The sequence below is a fragment of the Melanerpes formicivorus genome, unplaced genomic scaffold, assembly GCF_026170545.1.
Source record: "Melanerpes formicivorus ecotype bairdi unplaced genomic scaffold, bMelFor1.0.p_v2 SCAF_40, whole genome shotgun sequence".
Lineage (NCBI taxonomy): Eukaryota > Metazoa > Chordata > Aves > Piciformes > Picidae > Melanerpes > Melanerpes formicivorus.
In genome coordinates, this window is record NW_027142392.1 from 4,033,542 (window position 1) to 4,049,754 (window position 16,213).

At 42.5% G+C, this 16,213-nt stretch overlaps 1 protein-coding gene across 2 annotated transcripts in view; it reads right to left on the bottom strand.

The window, feature by feature from the left end:
• Positions 1–16,213, bottom strand: part of ZC2HC1A (zinc finger C2HC-type containing 1A) — a 33,648-nt gene that overhangs the window by 5,770 nt on the left and 11,665 nt on the right. Inside the window, exons 3-9 of one of the 2 annotated variants that reach the window (XM_068158580.1) lie at positions 15,595–15,711; positions 15,269–15,404; positions 11,018–11,166; positions 9,975–10,080; positions 8,935–9,043; positions 5,778–5,900; positions 666–773 (exon numbers count right to left, since the gene is read on the bottom strand). In XM_068158580.1, the coding sequence (XP_068014681.1) occupies positions 666–773; positions 5,778–5,900; positions 8,935–9,043; positions 9,975–10,080; positions 11,018–11,166; positions 15,269–15,404; positions 15,595–15,711 (848 nt within the window). The remainder of the gene's footprint in view (positions 1–665; positions 774–5,777; positions 5,901–8,934; positions 9,044–9,974; positions 10,081–11,017; positions 11,167–15,268; positions 15,405–15,594; positions 15,712–16,213) is intronic. The other variant, XM_068158581.1, reaches the window with a different exon arrangement.

Genomic DNA, 16,213 nt, shown 5'->3' on the forward strand with positions numbered 1-16,213 from the left:
CAGTAATAGGGTAATACAGTACTATGCCTTGTAACTCTACCCAGTCCCCCCTACTTACATAGAATTACACAGAGTAAACCAGGTTGGAAGAGACCTTCAAGATCATCGCGTCCAACCTATCAACCAATCCAACCCACCCAAACAACTAACCCATGGCACCAAGCACCCCATCAAGTCTCCCAGGTACCCACCTTCCCTGCATGACAACACAGAATCCAGATCAAATATTTGATTGATTAGTTAATCTAACCAGAGTGTCTGAAAACTTCAAACTTAGCTTGTCAAACCAAGAAAGGCTAAACCAACAACAATTCCTATCCTACCCTTTGGAAGGGCAGACAGCAGACAATTTCTGAGCTCAGCATGCAAAGTTGATTCCATTTCACATCAACTATTCACTTCCCATTTGAAAGACTATTCACCCAGGTTTTTGACATTTCTACCACTCTTCTGTGCACATCTGAGACAACTGATGACAAAGGTGCTCTGTTAGCTGATAAACAGGTAAAATATGTTGAGTATAGCTTCAACGTGCCAAATAATATTGGCCATCGGTTCTCCGTTACCTGTAGGGAGCAGTATTTTTCCCACCTTCTTTTGCACAAAGTGCTCTCCTTCATTTAAGGGTCTGTCACTGACACAAAGGTCACAAAGTTAAAAGCTACCTTGAGTAAATTTCTGAATTGCTGGTTTTCCTTTTGTTTGTCAGAGCACCTGTGCTCATGGTTCTTGCCACACTAGGAGGGGTTGATGTCCGTGGTTTTGTTGTGCCTCTAAAACAGAATAAACATCTGGTGATGTCTATGCACACAGAAATATATACAAGAATATGCATTTATAGATGACATTAAAATAATAGTTCAACACTTTACACAGCTATTAGTTGTATGAAAAAATATGCCTTATTTCCCTCTCAGCAGACAGAAGAGCGATGGTGTGAGCCTGTGTGGTTTGGACCAAATCTGATGACTCTTACTAAAACGAGCTGAACAGAACAGCAAGTTCCTTCTCATTCATGTGTTTCAACTCGTTATCACACCAAAACATTAGTAGATCCTGCTGCTACAGGTTGTTTAATGTGTTCTAATGTTAGCTTTCACTGAGCAGGTCCAGAGAACTGGTGAAGGATCTGGAGAACAGGTCTTCTGAGGAGCAGCTGCAGGAACCGGAGTTGTTCAGCCCGGAGAAAAGGAGGCTGAGCAGAGAACTTCAAGCCCTCTACATCTACTTGAAAGGAGGTCATTGTGAGGTAGGTGGTGGTCTTTTCTCCCTAGTAACAAGAGATAGGACAAGAGGAAATGGCCTCAAGCTGCAACAGGGGAGGTTTAGGTTGGATGTTAGAAGAAAATTCTTCACTGAAAGGGTTCTCAAAGACTGGAACAGACTCCCCAAGGAGGTGACTGAATCCCTATCCATCTGGGTGCTTAAAAGAGGCAGAGATGTGGTGCTAAGGGACATAGTTTAGCACTAGCCTTGGTAGAGCTAGAGAATGGTTGGACTTGATACTCTTAAAGGTCTTTCCCAACCAAAACAATTCTATGATTCTACAAGCCACTTTTTAGGGCAGGCAGGGCTTCCAGAGAAACAGAGAGCAGTTTAGAGATGTATGAAAAGTAGCCTATTCTCCCTGTTTTTGACCAGTATGACTTTTTTCTTCACAGCCACAGATTTTATCTAGGATGCATATTTCTCAGATAATGCTGTAGATCCTCTTCCTTCAAACCATAAACATTTATTGATAAATACAAAGAAAAGCAGGAGAGGAAAGAAAGTCTATCCAACTGCCACAGTGTCCTTAAGGTTGGCTTCAACAGTACGATGACAGAGCTGTGAAAGCTGCTCTCCTCAAGCCTCATGGGTTTTATGAGAAGCAGCTAGGAAATGAATTCTTAGAGAACATCTCACTGCTTGCTTTGATGAGAGGAGTAAAATCATAATCCACTGAAAAATCTGAGTAGCACTAAGAAAATGAGATGGCAAGGGGCATCCTTTAAACATCAGTGACCAAGGAGAGATTTTTTTGTCATTGCTCCAAAGAATGACCATAGCTCACTGAGCAGAACACCAGCCTCCACTGTTAAGTCTTCCTGTCTGCTATCTTACTTAGCAAGGAGATTCCAAAGATGGTTTTATATTGTGCAGACCGAAACGCACTACCTAAGTTACATCAGAATTCAATCTTGTTAGTAGTAATGTCAGTCTTTCAGCTGTAGCTACAGGAATGGCATGGATCATTGTGGATCAGGGAAGATCAGACAAGGATGCAAAAAGCCAGAACTCAACTGTTCAGACAACTCCTGAAAATTTTTGCTTTCAATTACTTGAGGAGTTACTCAGTTTTCTGCTTGGTACCAACATTCTACTTCTTTCAAACTAACAGCATCAATTCCTTACACCAAAGTCTCCTCAGGGTGTATTTAAAATCAATCATTGTTGAACACAAGGTTAGGAGTTCTTGATACTTGAAGCATAGTAACACAAAAAAATTGTCCACTAATAATCTTTTCTGTAATTGAACTGTTCATTTCTCTGAGTGATCTGTAAGGTACACTACCACAAGGCACTCTGAAAACTCACCTGATGCTTTCACACTAGGTGCATGCTCTAGAAGTTTCCCAGAAATCAGTGTCTTAAAATCATGATTTGTATGGTGTCTAGTACAAGGGAAACAAAACATTGAAAAGCCACACTGAAAGGGCACTGTCACCTCTGTCTGCTGAGGAAGGCTGAGCCCCTTGATCAGGTAAAATGCTGCTCATTAAAGGTCAAACATCTTTGATTGTCCCAACTTTTGCCACCACAGCTTGGTCTCTTCTGCTCTGTCCAGCCTCTGCCACGCCTCTGCCACTTCTACCTACCTGTCCAGTGCTGCTGTTTTTAATGTGTGGCTGGGATTTTTTTGGGTTGTTTTTGCAAAGCTGTATCACCCCCCTGTTCTAAAGTTGTATCAGGCAAGTATTTGTGGAGCCTGAAACAGATGAGGCTGCATACCAATGCACCTTGTATTCCTCAAATCTGGACATACATCTAAAGACATTTATTACCCACCCTCAACTTTTCAAAAGAAATAAGGCTGAAGGGGTTTTCCCTTTCCTAAAGCAGATCACTTTGTGTATATGTTTAATTGCTCCTGCTTGCAAAATAAGAAACTGAAAGACATCTGTAGAAGCAGCCTACTTAAGCATTCACAATTTGGTTGGATTTTCCCATAAAAGAGTGAAATGTCAAGCTTGCCTCCTTCCTAGACAGGGCGTTTTCAGCTATTCCTGACAGCTGTTACTGTCACCCACAACGGCTCACAGCCCTGTGCAAGTTCATAAATGAGTTTCTCATGACTCATGGCATGCATGCCACAGTCCAGAAACCTTTGTCACAACTGTACTGCTGCCACGCTGAATTTCACAACAGCTCCTGGCTTGCACACTTGTCCAATGCAGCTGGCACTTAACGCATTGAACGGGCTCCTGCAAGGAAGGCAGGCTTCCTTCACCAGCTCAGCAGGCACCTGAATAAGAATAGCAGTTACACTATAAGGGGCAGAGTAAGTGTCTTAAGGGGCAGAGTGTCTATACCCCTAAAGAAGTTTACTTAAGAAGAAAAAGCACATCACTGTTCAATGTACAATGGGCTATTGCAGCCATGTTTAGCAATACACTGAGCCAAATTTTAACCATCATAGTTATTACTATACTATTAAATTATGATATACTAATTGTTATAAAAATTAAAGTCTCACCTGATTTCTGATGGCTCACAGGATTTGTAGCTCAAACCAAACATGCAAATGAAAAGCAAATAAAATTCTGTCTGTCTAAAAAGAACTCCTCCTTTCATTCCTTTTGCTTCTCCCAACCCAGTTTCCACTATTCTGGCTCTGTCTCAAAGACACTTCAGCTTTGGTTACAGCACTAAAACAGCAGTAAGAGATTTAAGAATGGGCTGGGTTGGAAGGGACATTGAAGTTCTTTCAGTTCCAACCCCCCTGGCATTGACAGGGACACCCTCCACTAGGTCAGATCACTCAATGTGTCATCCAACCTGGCCTCATCCAAGGGTTAACTGCAATCTGGTATCTATTTCCTTTGTAAAAGAGTGGAGAATCCTTTTTTCTACACCTTGATCTTGAACTTGATGAATATTGAGACTTTTTTATATAAGTTGGACTTAATAAAAAACTTTATCTCTCATTACAAAGTTTGCCTTGCTTACATTCTTGGACCACCACAGAAGTAGGAGACATACATAATATCAGAATGGTTTGGGCTGGAAAGGACCTTAAAGATCATGTAGTTCCAGCCCTCCTGCAATGGGCACAGACACATCCTACTAGTCCAGGCTGTTCACAGCCCTATCCAACATGGCCTTCAACACTTCTAGGCTCCACAGATTCTCTGGGCAACCTGGTCCAGTGCCTCACCATCTTCATAGGGAAGAACTTTTTTCCCCAATGTCTAATATCAATCCAGCTTCTTACAGTTTGAAGCCATTACTCCTGCTGTTCCATCACTCCATGATGTTGTAGAATGAAGTCCCTCTCCAGCTCTCCTGTAGCCCCTTTGAAATACTGAACAGCTACTCTAAGGTTTCCTCACAGCCTTCTCTTCCTCAGGCTGAAAAGCCCCAACTCTCTAAGCCTGTCCCTATAGGGTAGGTGTTGCAGTCCTTTTTGTGGCCTTCTCTGGATCCACTCTAATAGTTCCATGTCCTTCTTGTGTTGGGGTCTCCAAAGCTGGACACAGTACTCCAGATGAGGTCTCATGCTAGCAGAGTAGTGAGGGAGAATCACCTCCCATATGAAAATAAAATTGCTTTGACATAAGACATTTGCCTATAGGGCAGATACTTGTACAGTTACTAGGCTTAAGTGATTACTGTCACTTTACATAATCAGATTTATCTCAGGTTTATAAAGATAGTCATTAGTCCTAATCCCTAAATAATCAGTGACAGGAGAAATCAAATATGAGAGAAGTCTTCACCTTTCCTTTCCTACTGTAATGGTTTAGCACAAGGGCTTACCTGCCTGTTTTCCCCAACACCAAGGTGAGGGGAAGAGTAACACACACAACTCAAGGCTGAGATAAAGAGATAAGAGTTGAATGTATCATAAGCACATCATAAGGTATCAGAAGCACAATGTGTGATTACCTTAGCTAATAACCTAAGTAATCTAATAATATATAATTACCTTATCTTAGCCTATTTTCCATAAAGAACTACAGGAAAACTAAAACAGAAAGCCAAACCCAGCAGCTACCAGATTCCCACTCTTTCTGGCGCCATGACTGCAGAAGACACCACACCCTAGAACCCAGAACAGGAAGCCTCCCATGTTGCAGTCTGAACTTCAAGCCCCATAATACTTTGCTCCAGTTAGCACTTTCATTTTGCAAGCTGGCATGACTGCAGCATGGTATGAATAGCAGCAGGTTCAATTCAATCCTTGACACCTACTGTGAAGCTCTTTACCTACCGTGAAACAGATACTCAATCATAGAAGCTTAAAACTCTTTGGGTTGGAAAAGACCTTAAAGATCATCTAGTTCCACCCCTGCTACCCCCTCCTACTAGACCAGGCTGCTCAAGGCCCCATGCAACCTGACTTGGAACACTTCCAGGCTTGGAGCCTAATTATATTCCATACTTTTCTCTCGCAGCATTTACACTGAAGACAGAGTGAGCAGCAGATGTCTGTCAAGGTCACACTTTTATGGTTCCAAAGCTTTGTAGGAATGTTTCTGTAAAACAGATAAACTATGCTGATGTGTAATACTTACTTCTTCACAGGCAACAACACATATGGTCTTTGGATGGTACTGTCTGGTTTTGTATCAGTGTCATAAAACTTTGGCACAGCTCTTCCAGTTCGCAGTGGTGGGCCTAACTTGTCCATCTTACTACTAAAATATACAAAGGGGTACTCATAAGGAGATTGCTAGACTGTTACTCAAGTTATCACAAAAAAAAAACCCCAAACAATAACACAACAACACTTAACTATTCAAAATTCAACACTTTTATTCCCAAAGAGTCCCCAATTACTAAAGAAATGTAGAAACCAAGACTTTATAAATCCATCAAACAAGAGGCTGCTTCTTCAAGGAGAAAGGTAACAAAAAGGTCTTCTTATTTTTAAAGAGGAGAGCTAGATAATGGTTGGACTCAGTGACCTTAAAGGTTTTTTCCAACCGAATGGAATCTATCACTTCCAGGAGCTTCAGGCAGCAGTTCAAGAGTGCCACCTAAAGAGCAAGAGGCGCACTGCACGCCTGTGTCTTAATCCCTCCTGGCTGGTCCATCAGCCAGCAGTCAGTAAGTCACTTCTTGCCCTGCTCCATATCCACCACAAACCATGATTCGACAGAGAATGTTGTACCATGATTCTGCAGAATGATGCACAGATACCATCATTCTTCACAGACAAGCAGTGTCTGATTCAATTGTACCCCTCCAACACACACATCATTCATTCTTGGTATTTCACATATAATGGCAATTCTACTGTTAAAACTCGCTCCCAAATCTGGAATTGCAACCAGCTAGGCAAAATAGAAAGGTTTTATGTATTTAATACAAACTATAATGCTACCTGTAACTAAAGAAACTGCAGGAGCTTGGTTCTTTACACCAGAACCTGGAATCTAACCTCAGATGACATCTTGGAGCATGAGCTCTGCCTGACTCAGGCACAACAGAATCTCAGATCTCATGCCTATGGCTTGCCATTTTATTGGTTAAATTGTAACTACAGCAAAAGAAACACATCTTGTCATCCTCATGAAGGTTATTTTTGATAACATTTTGAAAGCACTTTTGTTTAAAACAGTAATTCTAGCTGCAATTAGCTATCACTCAATTCATAAGAGATTTTGATGTTTAAAATCTGTGTCACTACAGCATTTACTACTTCTCACGCTCTGACTTAGGATGTTGACTGCAGTGTCTCAGTTTCTAGTTTAATTTTGGACATATTTCAATAGAATCCTACATATCCCCCCCTCCTCACACTGCAATACTGAGTTGATTAAGGCCAAGATTATCACAAGTGACTAACCTAAGGCACCCAACTCTTCTATGTTTTAACTGCTCCTACACCTCTTAGCTTCAGTGTAACTCTGGCCAGACTGATCTCAGAAGTGAAAAGCAAAGCAGCTAAAAGAAAGAATTAGACTTGCTAGGTCTCAGGAATACCATTTAAGCAAAGAGAGACTTTCAACAGTCACCTGTGAGAAGACAGGTTAGTATGACCAGGAAGAAATCATAAGTACTGGTTGACAAAGACAAGAAGAGAACATAAATTTTCCTGAGCAGAAGTGAGAAGGACAGTAGGCAGGAACAGAATCATCACATCTCTACACTTAAGTGAGGTCATAAGCCAAGTTAACATCCACTGCCCCTCAACAGAGATCATTATCTGAGAGCTACACCAACCAGAAGTCATCTATTTATAGTTAACTGCATGTGTGAACAGAGAGAACCTGTGCAAACACCTCTCTCTGTGTTAACTGATATCTGGCTTGGTCATGTTACAATTCTTCCTACAAGCTTCAGAAATAGAAGGCTACAGAATATGAAGCAGTTAACTCCAGTGAGCAACTGCCTAGTAAAATACAATAGAAATTCCTTGTGTTAAGTGAAGACCAAAATCCATGCTCCCCTGGCAAACCAGTACAAAAAAAAAAGCCCAGCCAGCTGGGATTCTCCACTGGGGTCAGAAACAAGCCTTCAAATTATCAGATGACCTTTTTGTTTGAAAACTGTGGTTTGCAGACCTATTTGTTTGTCACTCATCAGTAGGTGTTAACTTAGCCTCTGAAAATGGAAGAAAGTGATATATAAGTCAGTTAGTCAACAAGAGAGGGCAGGATTTTCTGACAAAGCATCTATACCTGAAAGGCTTTGTGCACATGGGTAGAGCAAGGAGGGACAGAAGTGCATCCTCATGCTGCATGGTGTCAGGAGCGGGGTATGACAGAGCTGTAATTCACTTCTGGGTGTGGCTTGTAAGACTTCAGAGCAATAAACTAAAAATCACTAGTTCTGTCTGATTTATAAAGCTATCCCCATAAATTCTTTCAGAACATCCTTTTTTTTGATACCTCACAACCTCAAGCTGTTCTTTTTCTCCAGTTTTAGACAGCCTTCACCAATCTGATAGTGAAGGAGTAAGTCATCTTCCATCACCCATGTTCTAACTCAAGTCACTTTATTTTCTCCCAGTGCTCCTTGGTGCACCCCAAACTTCAGCAAAATTCCACAACTTCTCTCAATCCTTTCACACATGTCTCCTCTGAGCTGCTGTGTGCTGACTACTCCCTCAGCAAAATACCAACAACAGCCATGGCCACACCAGCCTTTCCCTGAACTAGTATGCTAGTATTCTACTAGATTACTACAATAGCAGCTTCTCATTGCTGTTGTGCAGTGATGGTTTCCATTGGATTATCTGCACTCATTCTCTTGAGTATTTTCAGACAGGAAAGGGAAGAGGGAAGTGTCCATCCTTCTGTGCCAAGAGGGAAGATCCTGTAACAAATGGCTTGTGCTCTGTGGCAGAGGCCTCTTTCTTACCCTGAAATTCATGGGGAAATGTTATACCTAATGTTTCCCCTTCCCTTTTTTTAAGCCTCTTCACTTTCACAAAAACAAAACCCCTACAGCTACAACCACTTCTGTATATTCTTTTTTATCTACTTTATATCTATTCCTATCATTTGATCTCCTTTGCTGTTATTGTATCAGAAAAATCTTTGCCTTCTCCAGTATTTATTAAACATTAACTGTGTGTATAAATTCAGGATAAATTCAAAACACTGCTCTTCTGATGCTCATTGGAAAGGTAACTACAAGTGAAATGGACCACAGAGACTTCTAGAAGTAGCAAAATATAAACATGAAATAAACCATAAGTGACAACACTAAATGGAAACTCACCCTGCTTGTGGGTTCACCATTCCCACCGAGTTTTTATGGGCTGGGGATAATGATTGAATTTTGCTCCCACTGGATCCAGACGAAGACAGGGCTTTATTTGAAGAGGCACCTTGCAGGTGAAAACAAGTAGGGAAATAGAAGAGAAGGTAAGATTTTGCTGCTGGAAGCATGTAATTCATTATGTATTTTGTATCTGTAAAATTCAAACCAGGAGTTGGAGAAATATCAAGAGGTGAACAAGTGTCAAGAGTCTAGAGAACAGCAAGTATGCTTTCAGAAATTCATGTAAAACATGCAATTGAGACAACCTTCTATCCTAATAAAAAAGCATGGGATCCCAATTCCTTTCTTCAGAAAGAAAAAGGAAGGAAGTCTGGAATGTCAAAATCTGTACAAACAGAACACTTTTGCTACCTGACAGCATCTGAAATCAGATTAAGACCAGCATTTACAGGATTGTAATGCACACTGCTGAACTATAGATTTTCACCAATTCATGATCACTCTCAGCATACAAATTAGTTACAGAATTAGGCAACAGAAAAGATCTCAGTTGAGGGATTGGTATTCCATACAGTTATGTATTTCCACATAATTATGTGTTTCCACAGAGACTCATTTTGCAGGTTCAATTCAGAAAAACACTGATTTAGCCTGACATCTAAACCAGAAGAGAATCTTATGTGCCCAAGAGTTTCCTGGGACATATATCAATTAATACCCCTGCCAACTTTATTTTAAATGACTTTTACCAAACCACTAGATCCATCTCAACAATAAAATAAGTAGCCATCATGTTTGTAAGCAAAAAATAAAAAGCAGGTCATCACAAACCCAAGGATTAAAAGCCTGAGTTATGACACACTGCTCCTGTAATGCTGAAGTCCTCCTATGGATTTCTTTACTTCACCAATTTAAATCAGTGGGCAATGCTGCTAAAAACCCCTCCCAGCTAGGAAAATTCTACCACTCTTACTGCAGTTTGTGAACTACTTTTTTAGAAAGGACATGGAAACAATTCAACAACATTCATTTCATACCTACAGCGCTTTTGCTAACACCACTTGGCTGTGGTAAGCGCGATGACGATGGTGGTGGTGGTGCTGATCCTACGGAAGGCATCTTCTTAACTGCAGCAGGTTTGTACTGTAACAAAATACAACCTAGAAATTTAAGCAATTAAATCAAACTATCTATATAATGTGATAGGCAGTTACCTAGGCACTGTGGGAAAACTGATGATGATTTAGCTACTAAGTAAACTGTTTCTGGGATGGGGTCATCCAAATAGTTTCTGCTTTCTTATACATGGAGGTAATGCCAGTGGGTAAGGCTCTCTAACTCAGTGCTGTTGTTTCTACATTTAACTCATTCTCTTTGTGTGTTTCCTGCTTTTCTAGTTGGTTTTTTTCCAGAGCTGTCTCATGAGATCAACCCTCTCACCTGATTACCAGTTAATCTAAAAAAGGATACTGAAGAGCAGGATCATTTTTGTCTGACAAATCTCACTTGCACCTGTGTGTCCAAGTACTGACCCAGAACAAAGTGCAAGAATCACCAAGTAGCTGTGTGTCTAAACCCTCACAGTTTCCAGAGGAAAAAGCATTACCACCAAATGAGAACACACTTCGATCCTTCACCTGTTTGCACCATAAGGTAACTACTGCAGCTCTCTGAATTTCTGCAAAACTCTAGTTCACCAAAGCACTGCTGTCAGTTGTCCTGTAGCCATGTTATCTTTGTTTGTCCACTTCAGGGGCAGTCTTGAATTGTATTTAGAAGGCTGGCACAAGAGAAATTCAATTTTCTATACAAATGCTGCATCTCCACTCCCTGCTGCCACCCTTACAAACCTCTGAATCACATTTACAGCTGGCTTTAGCTTTGCAGCTGCTGCCATCTCATTTAGGGATTTCTGCAACTCTCTTAGGAAAGCAAACGAATCCTCCATGCTTAGTGTCTGGTTTCAGTCCAGCCCAATTAATAAAACTACAGGATAAAGCAGTTAATCCATTTAAGAGCAATGAACTATCTGACAAGTTTGATCTGCAAGCTACAAGTTAGGAAATATGTTACAGCTCACCTGTGTTCGAGTAGGAAGCTTCCCTTTGGGATCAGCTGCCAATTTCCCTTTGTTAGTAATCCGTGCTGCTTGCTCCTTACAGAAATTGATGTGTCTGTCAGCTGCATTTTCATTGAATCTCCTCTGGCAATAAGGACACTGAATGTAATCTTAAAAACACAAAACCTTAACATTAATAACCTGTTCTAAATTATAAAGCATCTCAAAGTCTTCTGAAGACCAGCCCCACCCTCAGAGGAAATGAAGGCCCTTGGAATCTGAGAATTAAATCCAGATTGCTGGGGAAAAGAATACTGTCCAAATGTAACATGAAAGACACTTCTTGTTTGATGGATGAGAGGAGTGGTTGAGGAGCTAAGCAAAATCAGAAACAGTTTGAGAGATGCTGTTCAGCCAGGGACATGGCAGGGATGTATCAGCTGGAAGGAAGTGGTTTATTTAACAAGGAATAAAATATACCAACAATAAAAAATATATACATATATATAAAAAAAAAAAATACAATATATATATATATCTCTCTCCAAAAAATGTATTTTAAAAAAACAACAAAAAAAACCCCAAAATAAGATCTATTAAAAAAATATATATATACACCCCAACCCACCCCACACACCCCAACCCCACCCCACACACACCAACCCCAACCCCACACCCACCCCCAAACCACCCCCACACCCCCCCAAACCAACCCCACACCCCCCCAAACCACCCCCACACACCCCAACCCCAACCCCACACACACCAACCCCAACCCCACACCCACCCCCAAACCAACCCCACACCCACCCCCAAACCACCCCCACACCCCCCCAAACCACCCCCACACCCCCCCAAACCAACCCCACACCCACCCCCAAACCACCCCCACACCCCCCCAAACCACCCCCACACCCCCCCAAACCACCCCCACACACCCCAACCAACCCCACACACACCAACCCCAACCCCACACACACCAACCCCAACCCCACACCCCCCCAAACCAACCCCACACACCCCAACCAACCCCACACACACCCAACCCAACCCCACACACACCCAACCCCAACCCCACACACACCCCCAACCCCACCCCACACACCTCCAACCCAACCCCACACACACACCCAACCCCAACCCCACACACACCAAACCAAACCCACCAAAACCCCCACAAAGCCCCCAAAATGACCACGAAAAAACCACACCAAAAACCCCAAAAATAAAAAAAACACCAAAAAACCCCATAAAAATTATAACAAAATAATAAATATACAAAAAAAGACCCATAAACATACAAACACCAAACAGTATGTACCACAAAATATACCATCAAACTAAACCAAACAAAAACAAACAAAAAAGACCCAAAAAAAAACCCCAAAAAAACACCCCAAAAATATCAAAAAAGAACCCACCAAATAAATATCCCAAGAAAAAAAATTACCCCAAAAATAAAAACATACCCCCAAAAAATAAAATCAAATCATTCCTTTAAAGTCTGTTCCACCTGTGAGTGTGGTAAGGACTAGGAAATACTAACTGCAGTACTGGAAATGATCTTCTGTTAAAAAAAAAAAAATTAACAATCTATATTTCAGAAATGGAACCAGAAGGAAAAAGAAAGCAATCAGAGGAAAGAGAGGTCAAAATGAGGAGACATCTACAGGCACGTGCAAACTAGGGTAATTGGTGACTTATTATGCATGGGTTAGTTGATTAGGTGGTGTTGGATGATAGGTTGGAGGTGATGATCTTGAAGTCTCTTCCAACCTGGTCTAGTCTACTCTACTCTACTCTAATCTACTCTACTCTACTTCTCAGGATCTCAGGTAGTGATAGGACTAGGGGGAATGGAATGAAGCTGGAGGTGGGGAGATTCAGGCTGGATGTGAGGAGGAGGTTCATAACCATGTGAGTGGTGAAGCCCTGGAATGGGTTGTCCAGGGAGGTGGTTGGGGCCCCATCCCTGGAGGTGTTTAAGAGCAGGCTGGATGAGGCTCTGGCCAGCCTGATCTAGTGTGGGGTGTCCCTGCCCATGGCAGGGGGGTTGGAACTAGATGATCCTTGTGGTCCCTTCCAACCCTGAATGATACTATCATACTCTACTCTATTCTATTCTCCTATATTATTCACATTAGAAACAGAACTACTTGAAGGAAATGCTACTGTTAACCCTGGGCGGAGGGGGGGAACAAAACCAAACAACAACAACAACAAAGCAACACACAAAACCAAAACCCAGGAAGTCTGTGTAAACATTTAAAAGACTAAAAGATCCCTCAACCTGTATGCTGGAAACACACCCCTTAAAAGGAAACTGCCCCTGCAAAAAACTGCCCTTGCAATCAGCACCAGAACAAGGGGACACAGTCTCAAGCTGCGCCAGGGGAGATTTAGACTCGAGGTGAGGAGAAAGTTCTTCACCGAGCGAGTCGTTCGTCCTTGAAATGTGCTGCCCAGGGAGGTGGTGGAGTCACCGTCCCTGGAGGCGTTCAAGAGGGGATTGGACGTGGCACTTGGTGCCATGGTCTAGTCATGAGGTCTGTGTTGATAGGTTGGACTCGATGATCCTCGAGGTCCTTTCCAACCTAAGTTATACTGTGATACTGTGAAGTGTTTGGACTGCAGTTTCAGACGGATATTTTGGTATCTAGAGATAGGGATGCTGAATTCCACACATTACACTATTCAAAACCATGTCACCCTCAACTTCAGGAGAGCTGGGAGCTGGCAAAGCAGGTTAAATTAGTTTATTCCTAAGTGATTTTAGAAATGCATAGAAGAAAATAAGGAGAGGTTCCCACAGCTGCTGCTTCCAAGGTGACAGATATTTTACACTGAGATTTAGATTCCAAACGCAGCAGATCTGCCTTACCTAGTTACCCCTTAAAATTGACATATTTTGATTAAATCAGATCAGAATTGTTTGAGTTGGAAGAGTTAAAGATCATCTAGTTCCAGCCCCTCAGCCAGGGCCAGGGACATCTCCTTCTAGACCAGGTTGCTCAAGACCTCATCCAACCTGGCTTGGAACACCAGGCTTGGAGCCTCCACAACTTCTCTGAGCAACCTGGTCCAGTGCCTCACCACCCTCATGGAATGAGGAAATGAAGTTGTAGGTACCAACCATGAACTGTTACCCTAGAACTCTACAACTACCTTAAGGGAGGTTGTAGACAGAAGGAGGTTGGTCTCTTCTCCCAGGCAGCCAGCACCAGAACAAGAGGACACAGACTCAAGCTGCACCAGGGGAGGTTTAGTCTGGGTGTTAGGAAGAAGTTCTACACAGAGAGAGTGATTGCCCATTGGAATGGGCTGCCTGGGGAGGTGGTGGAGTCACCATCATTGGAGGTGTTCAGGAGGAGACTTGATAGGGTGCTTGGTGCCATGGGTTAGTTGATTAGGTGGTGTTGGATGATAGGTTGGACGCGATGATCTTGAAGGTCTCTTCCAACCTGGTCTATTCTATTCTATTCTACTACTGTGAGGAAAGCACACAGTAGGCACACATGAATCCTTCAGAGAAATGACAGCATGGGAATCTGCTCTTTCTGAGCAGTTCCACTGTTGTGGACAGAACCAAAGTGTTGAAACAACTTGCCCAGTCTATGATTTAAAAAATGGTATCAAGCTACAAGCTGGCCACAACTACCTTTTGCTGCACTAAAGACAAAGACTTGGAAAGACAAAGAATTGCCTTGAGAAGAGAAGGTTGGAGAGGGAATCTCATAAATGCTTAGAAATACTTAAAGGCTGAGTGTCAGAAGGATTGAATCAGTCTTTTTTCAGTGGTGCTCAGTGAAAGAAGGAAGGATAACAGGCACAAACATGAACAGGGAAAGTTCCATCTCAGAAATGCCATAGTGACATAGCCCTGGAATAGGCTGCTCAGAGAGGCAGTGGAGTCTCCATCTTCACAGAAATTCAAAACCCACTTGGATGTGCTCCTGTGTGACATTCTCTAAGTGAACCTGCCTTGGCCAAGAGGGTTGGACTTGATCTCGAGGTCCCTTCCAACCCCTACCATTCTGTGATTCTGTGGCTTTGAAAGCTACACAAGGTGCTAGCCAGCCAGAGCCCCATTCACACACCAGCATCTGCACAGGTGTAATCAGTTAATCAGCTTCAAGAGCTTGTGAATACTGTATTCCAAATTCCTTTCCAATCCAAATTTTTACAAGCTACAACAAAATAAAAACTGGCATTGAAAATCTAAATTGAAAACAGTAAAATAAAATCTCCAAGTAAGTTCACTGTTTTACATACCAGGGTCATAGGATGGTGGAGGTGGTGGAGGGAGTTTTCCACCATCTTTAAGATTAAGTCCTTTGGCTGCTCGGATAGTTGCTATAAACTCCTCGTGCTTTCGTCTCCAATTAGAAGGTTTTTTGGGTGGTTCTGGCTGAGAAGTCAAAAAAGGAAGAGCTCTTATTCAAGCTATGTGCCTTGTTTTAGTACACAAGACTACAGTCATACTTTTTTTCCCCCCCAAGATCCCAGTTGATCCAATTATCACAAATGGCCAGCAGAAACGAGCCTTACTGTAGTGAAGCCCCAGTGTGCCTTTGTACACAGAGGCGATCAGAACATACCCGTGGCTTAAGAGGCTTCACGGTGGGAATGTCAGTGCCTTCTGCTCTCTGACGGCTGGAATCAAATGTCTTCCTTTTCTTGGCAGAAGTTTTTTGGCAAATGGGTCCATGCTTTTTCTACAGGCAAAATAAAACCAGAACATGATAGAGTTTTGAAGATGTTGTTTCCCTCTCTCTCACTATGCCAATCAGCAAAGCAGGCCTAGCACTGGATGAGGAAAGTCTGACTTCACTCAAACATTTATGCCAGCCATTACCTCTAGAACAGAACTTTGAAGGACACTGAGACACTTGAACATGTCCAGAGAAGGGCAACAAGGCTGGGGAGAGGCCTTGAACACAAGCCTATGAGGAGAGGCTTAGGGAGCTGGGATTTTAGCCTGGAGAAGAGGAGGCTCAGGGGTGACCTCATTGCCCTCTACAACTACCTAAAAAGTGGTTGTAGCCAGGAAGGGGGTGGTCTCTTCTCCCAGGCAACCAGCACCAGAACAAGAGGACACAGTCTCAAGCTGCACCAGGGGAGGTTTAGACTCGAGGTGAGGAGAAAATTCTTCACCGAGCGAGTTGTTTGTCATTGGAATGTGCTGCCCAGGGAGGTGGTGGAGTCACCATCCCTGGA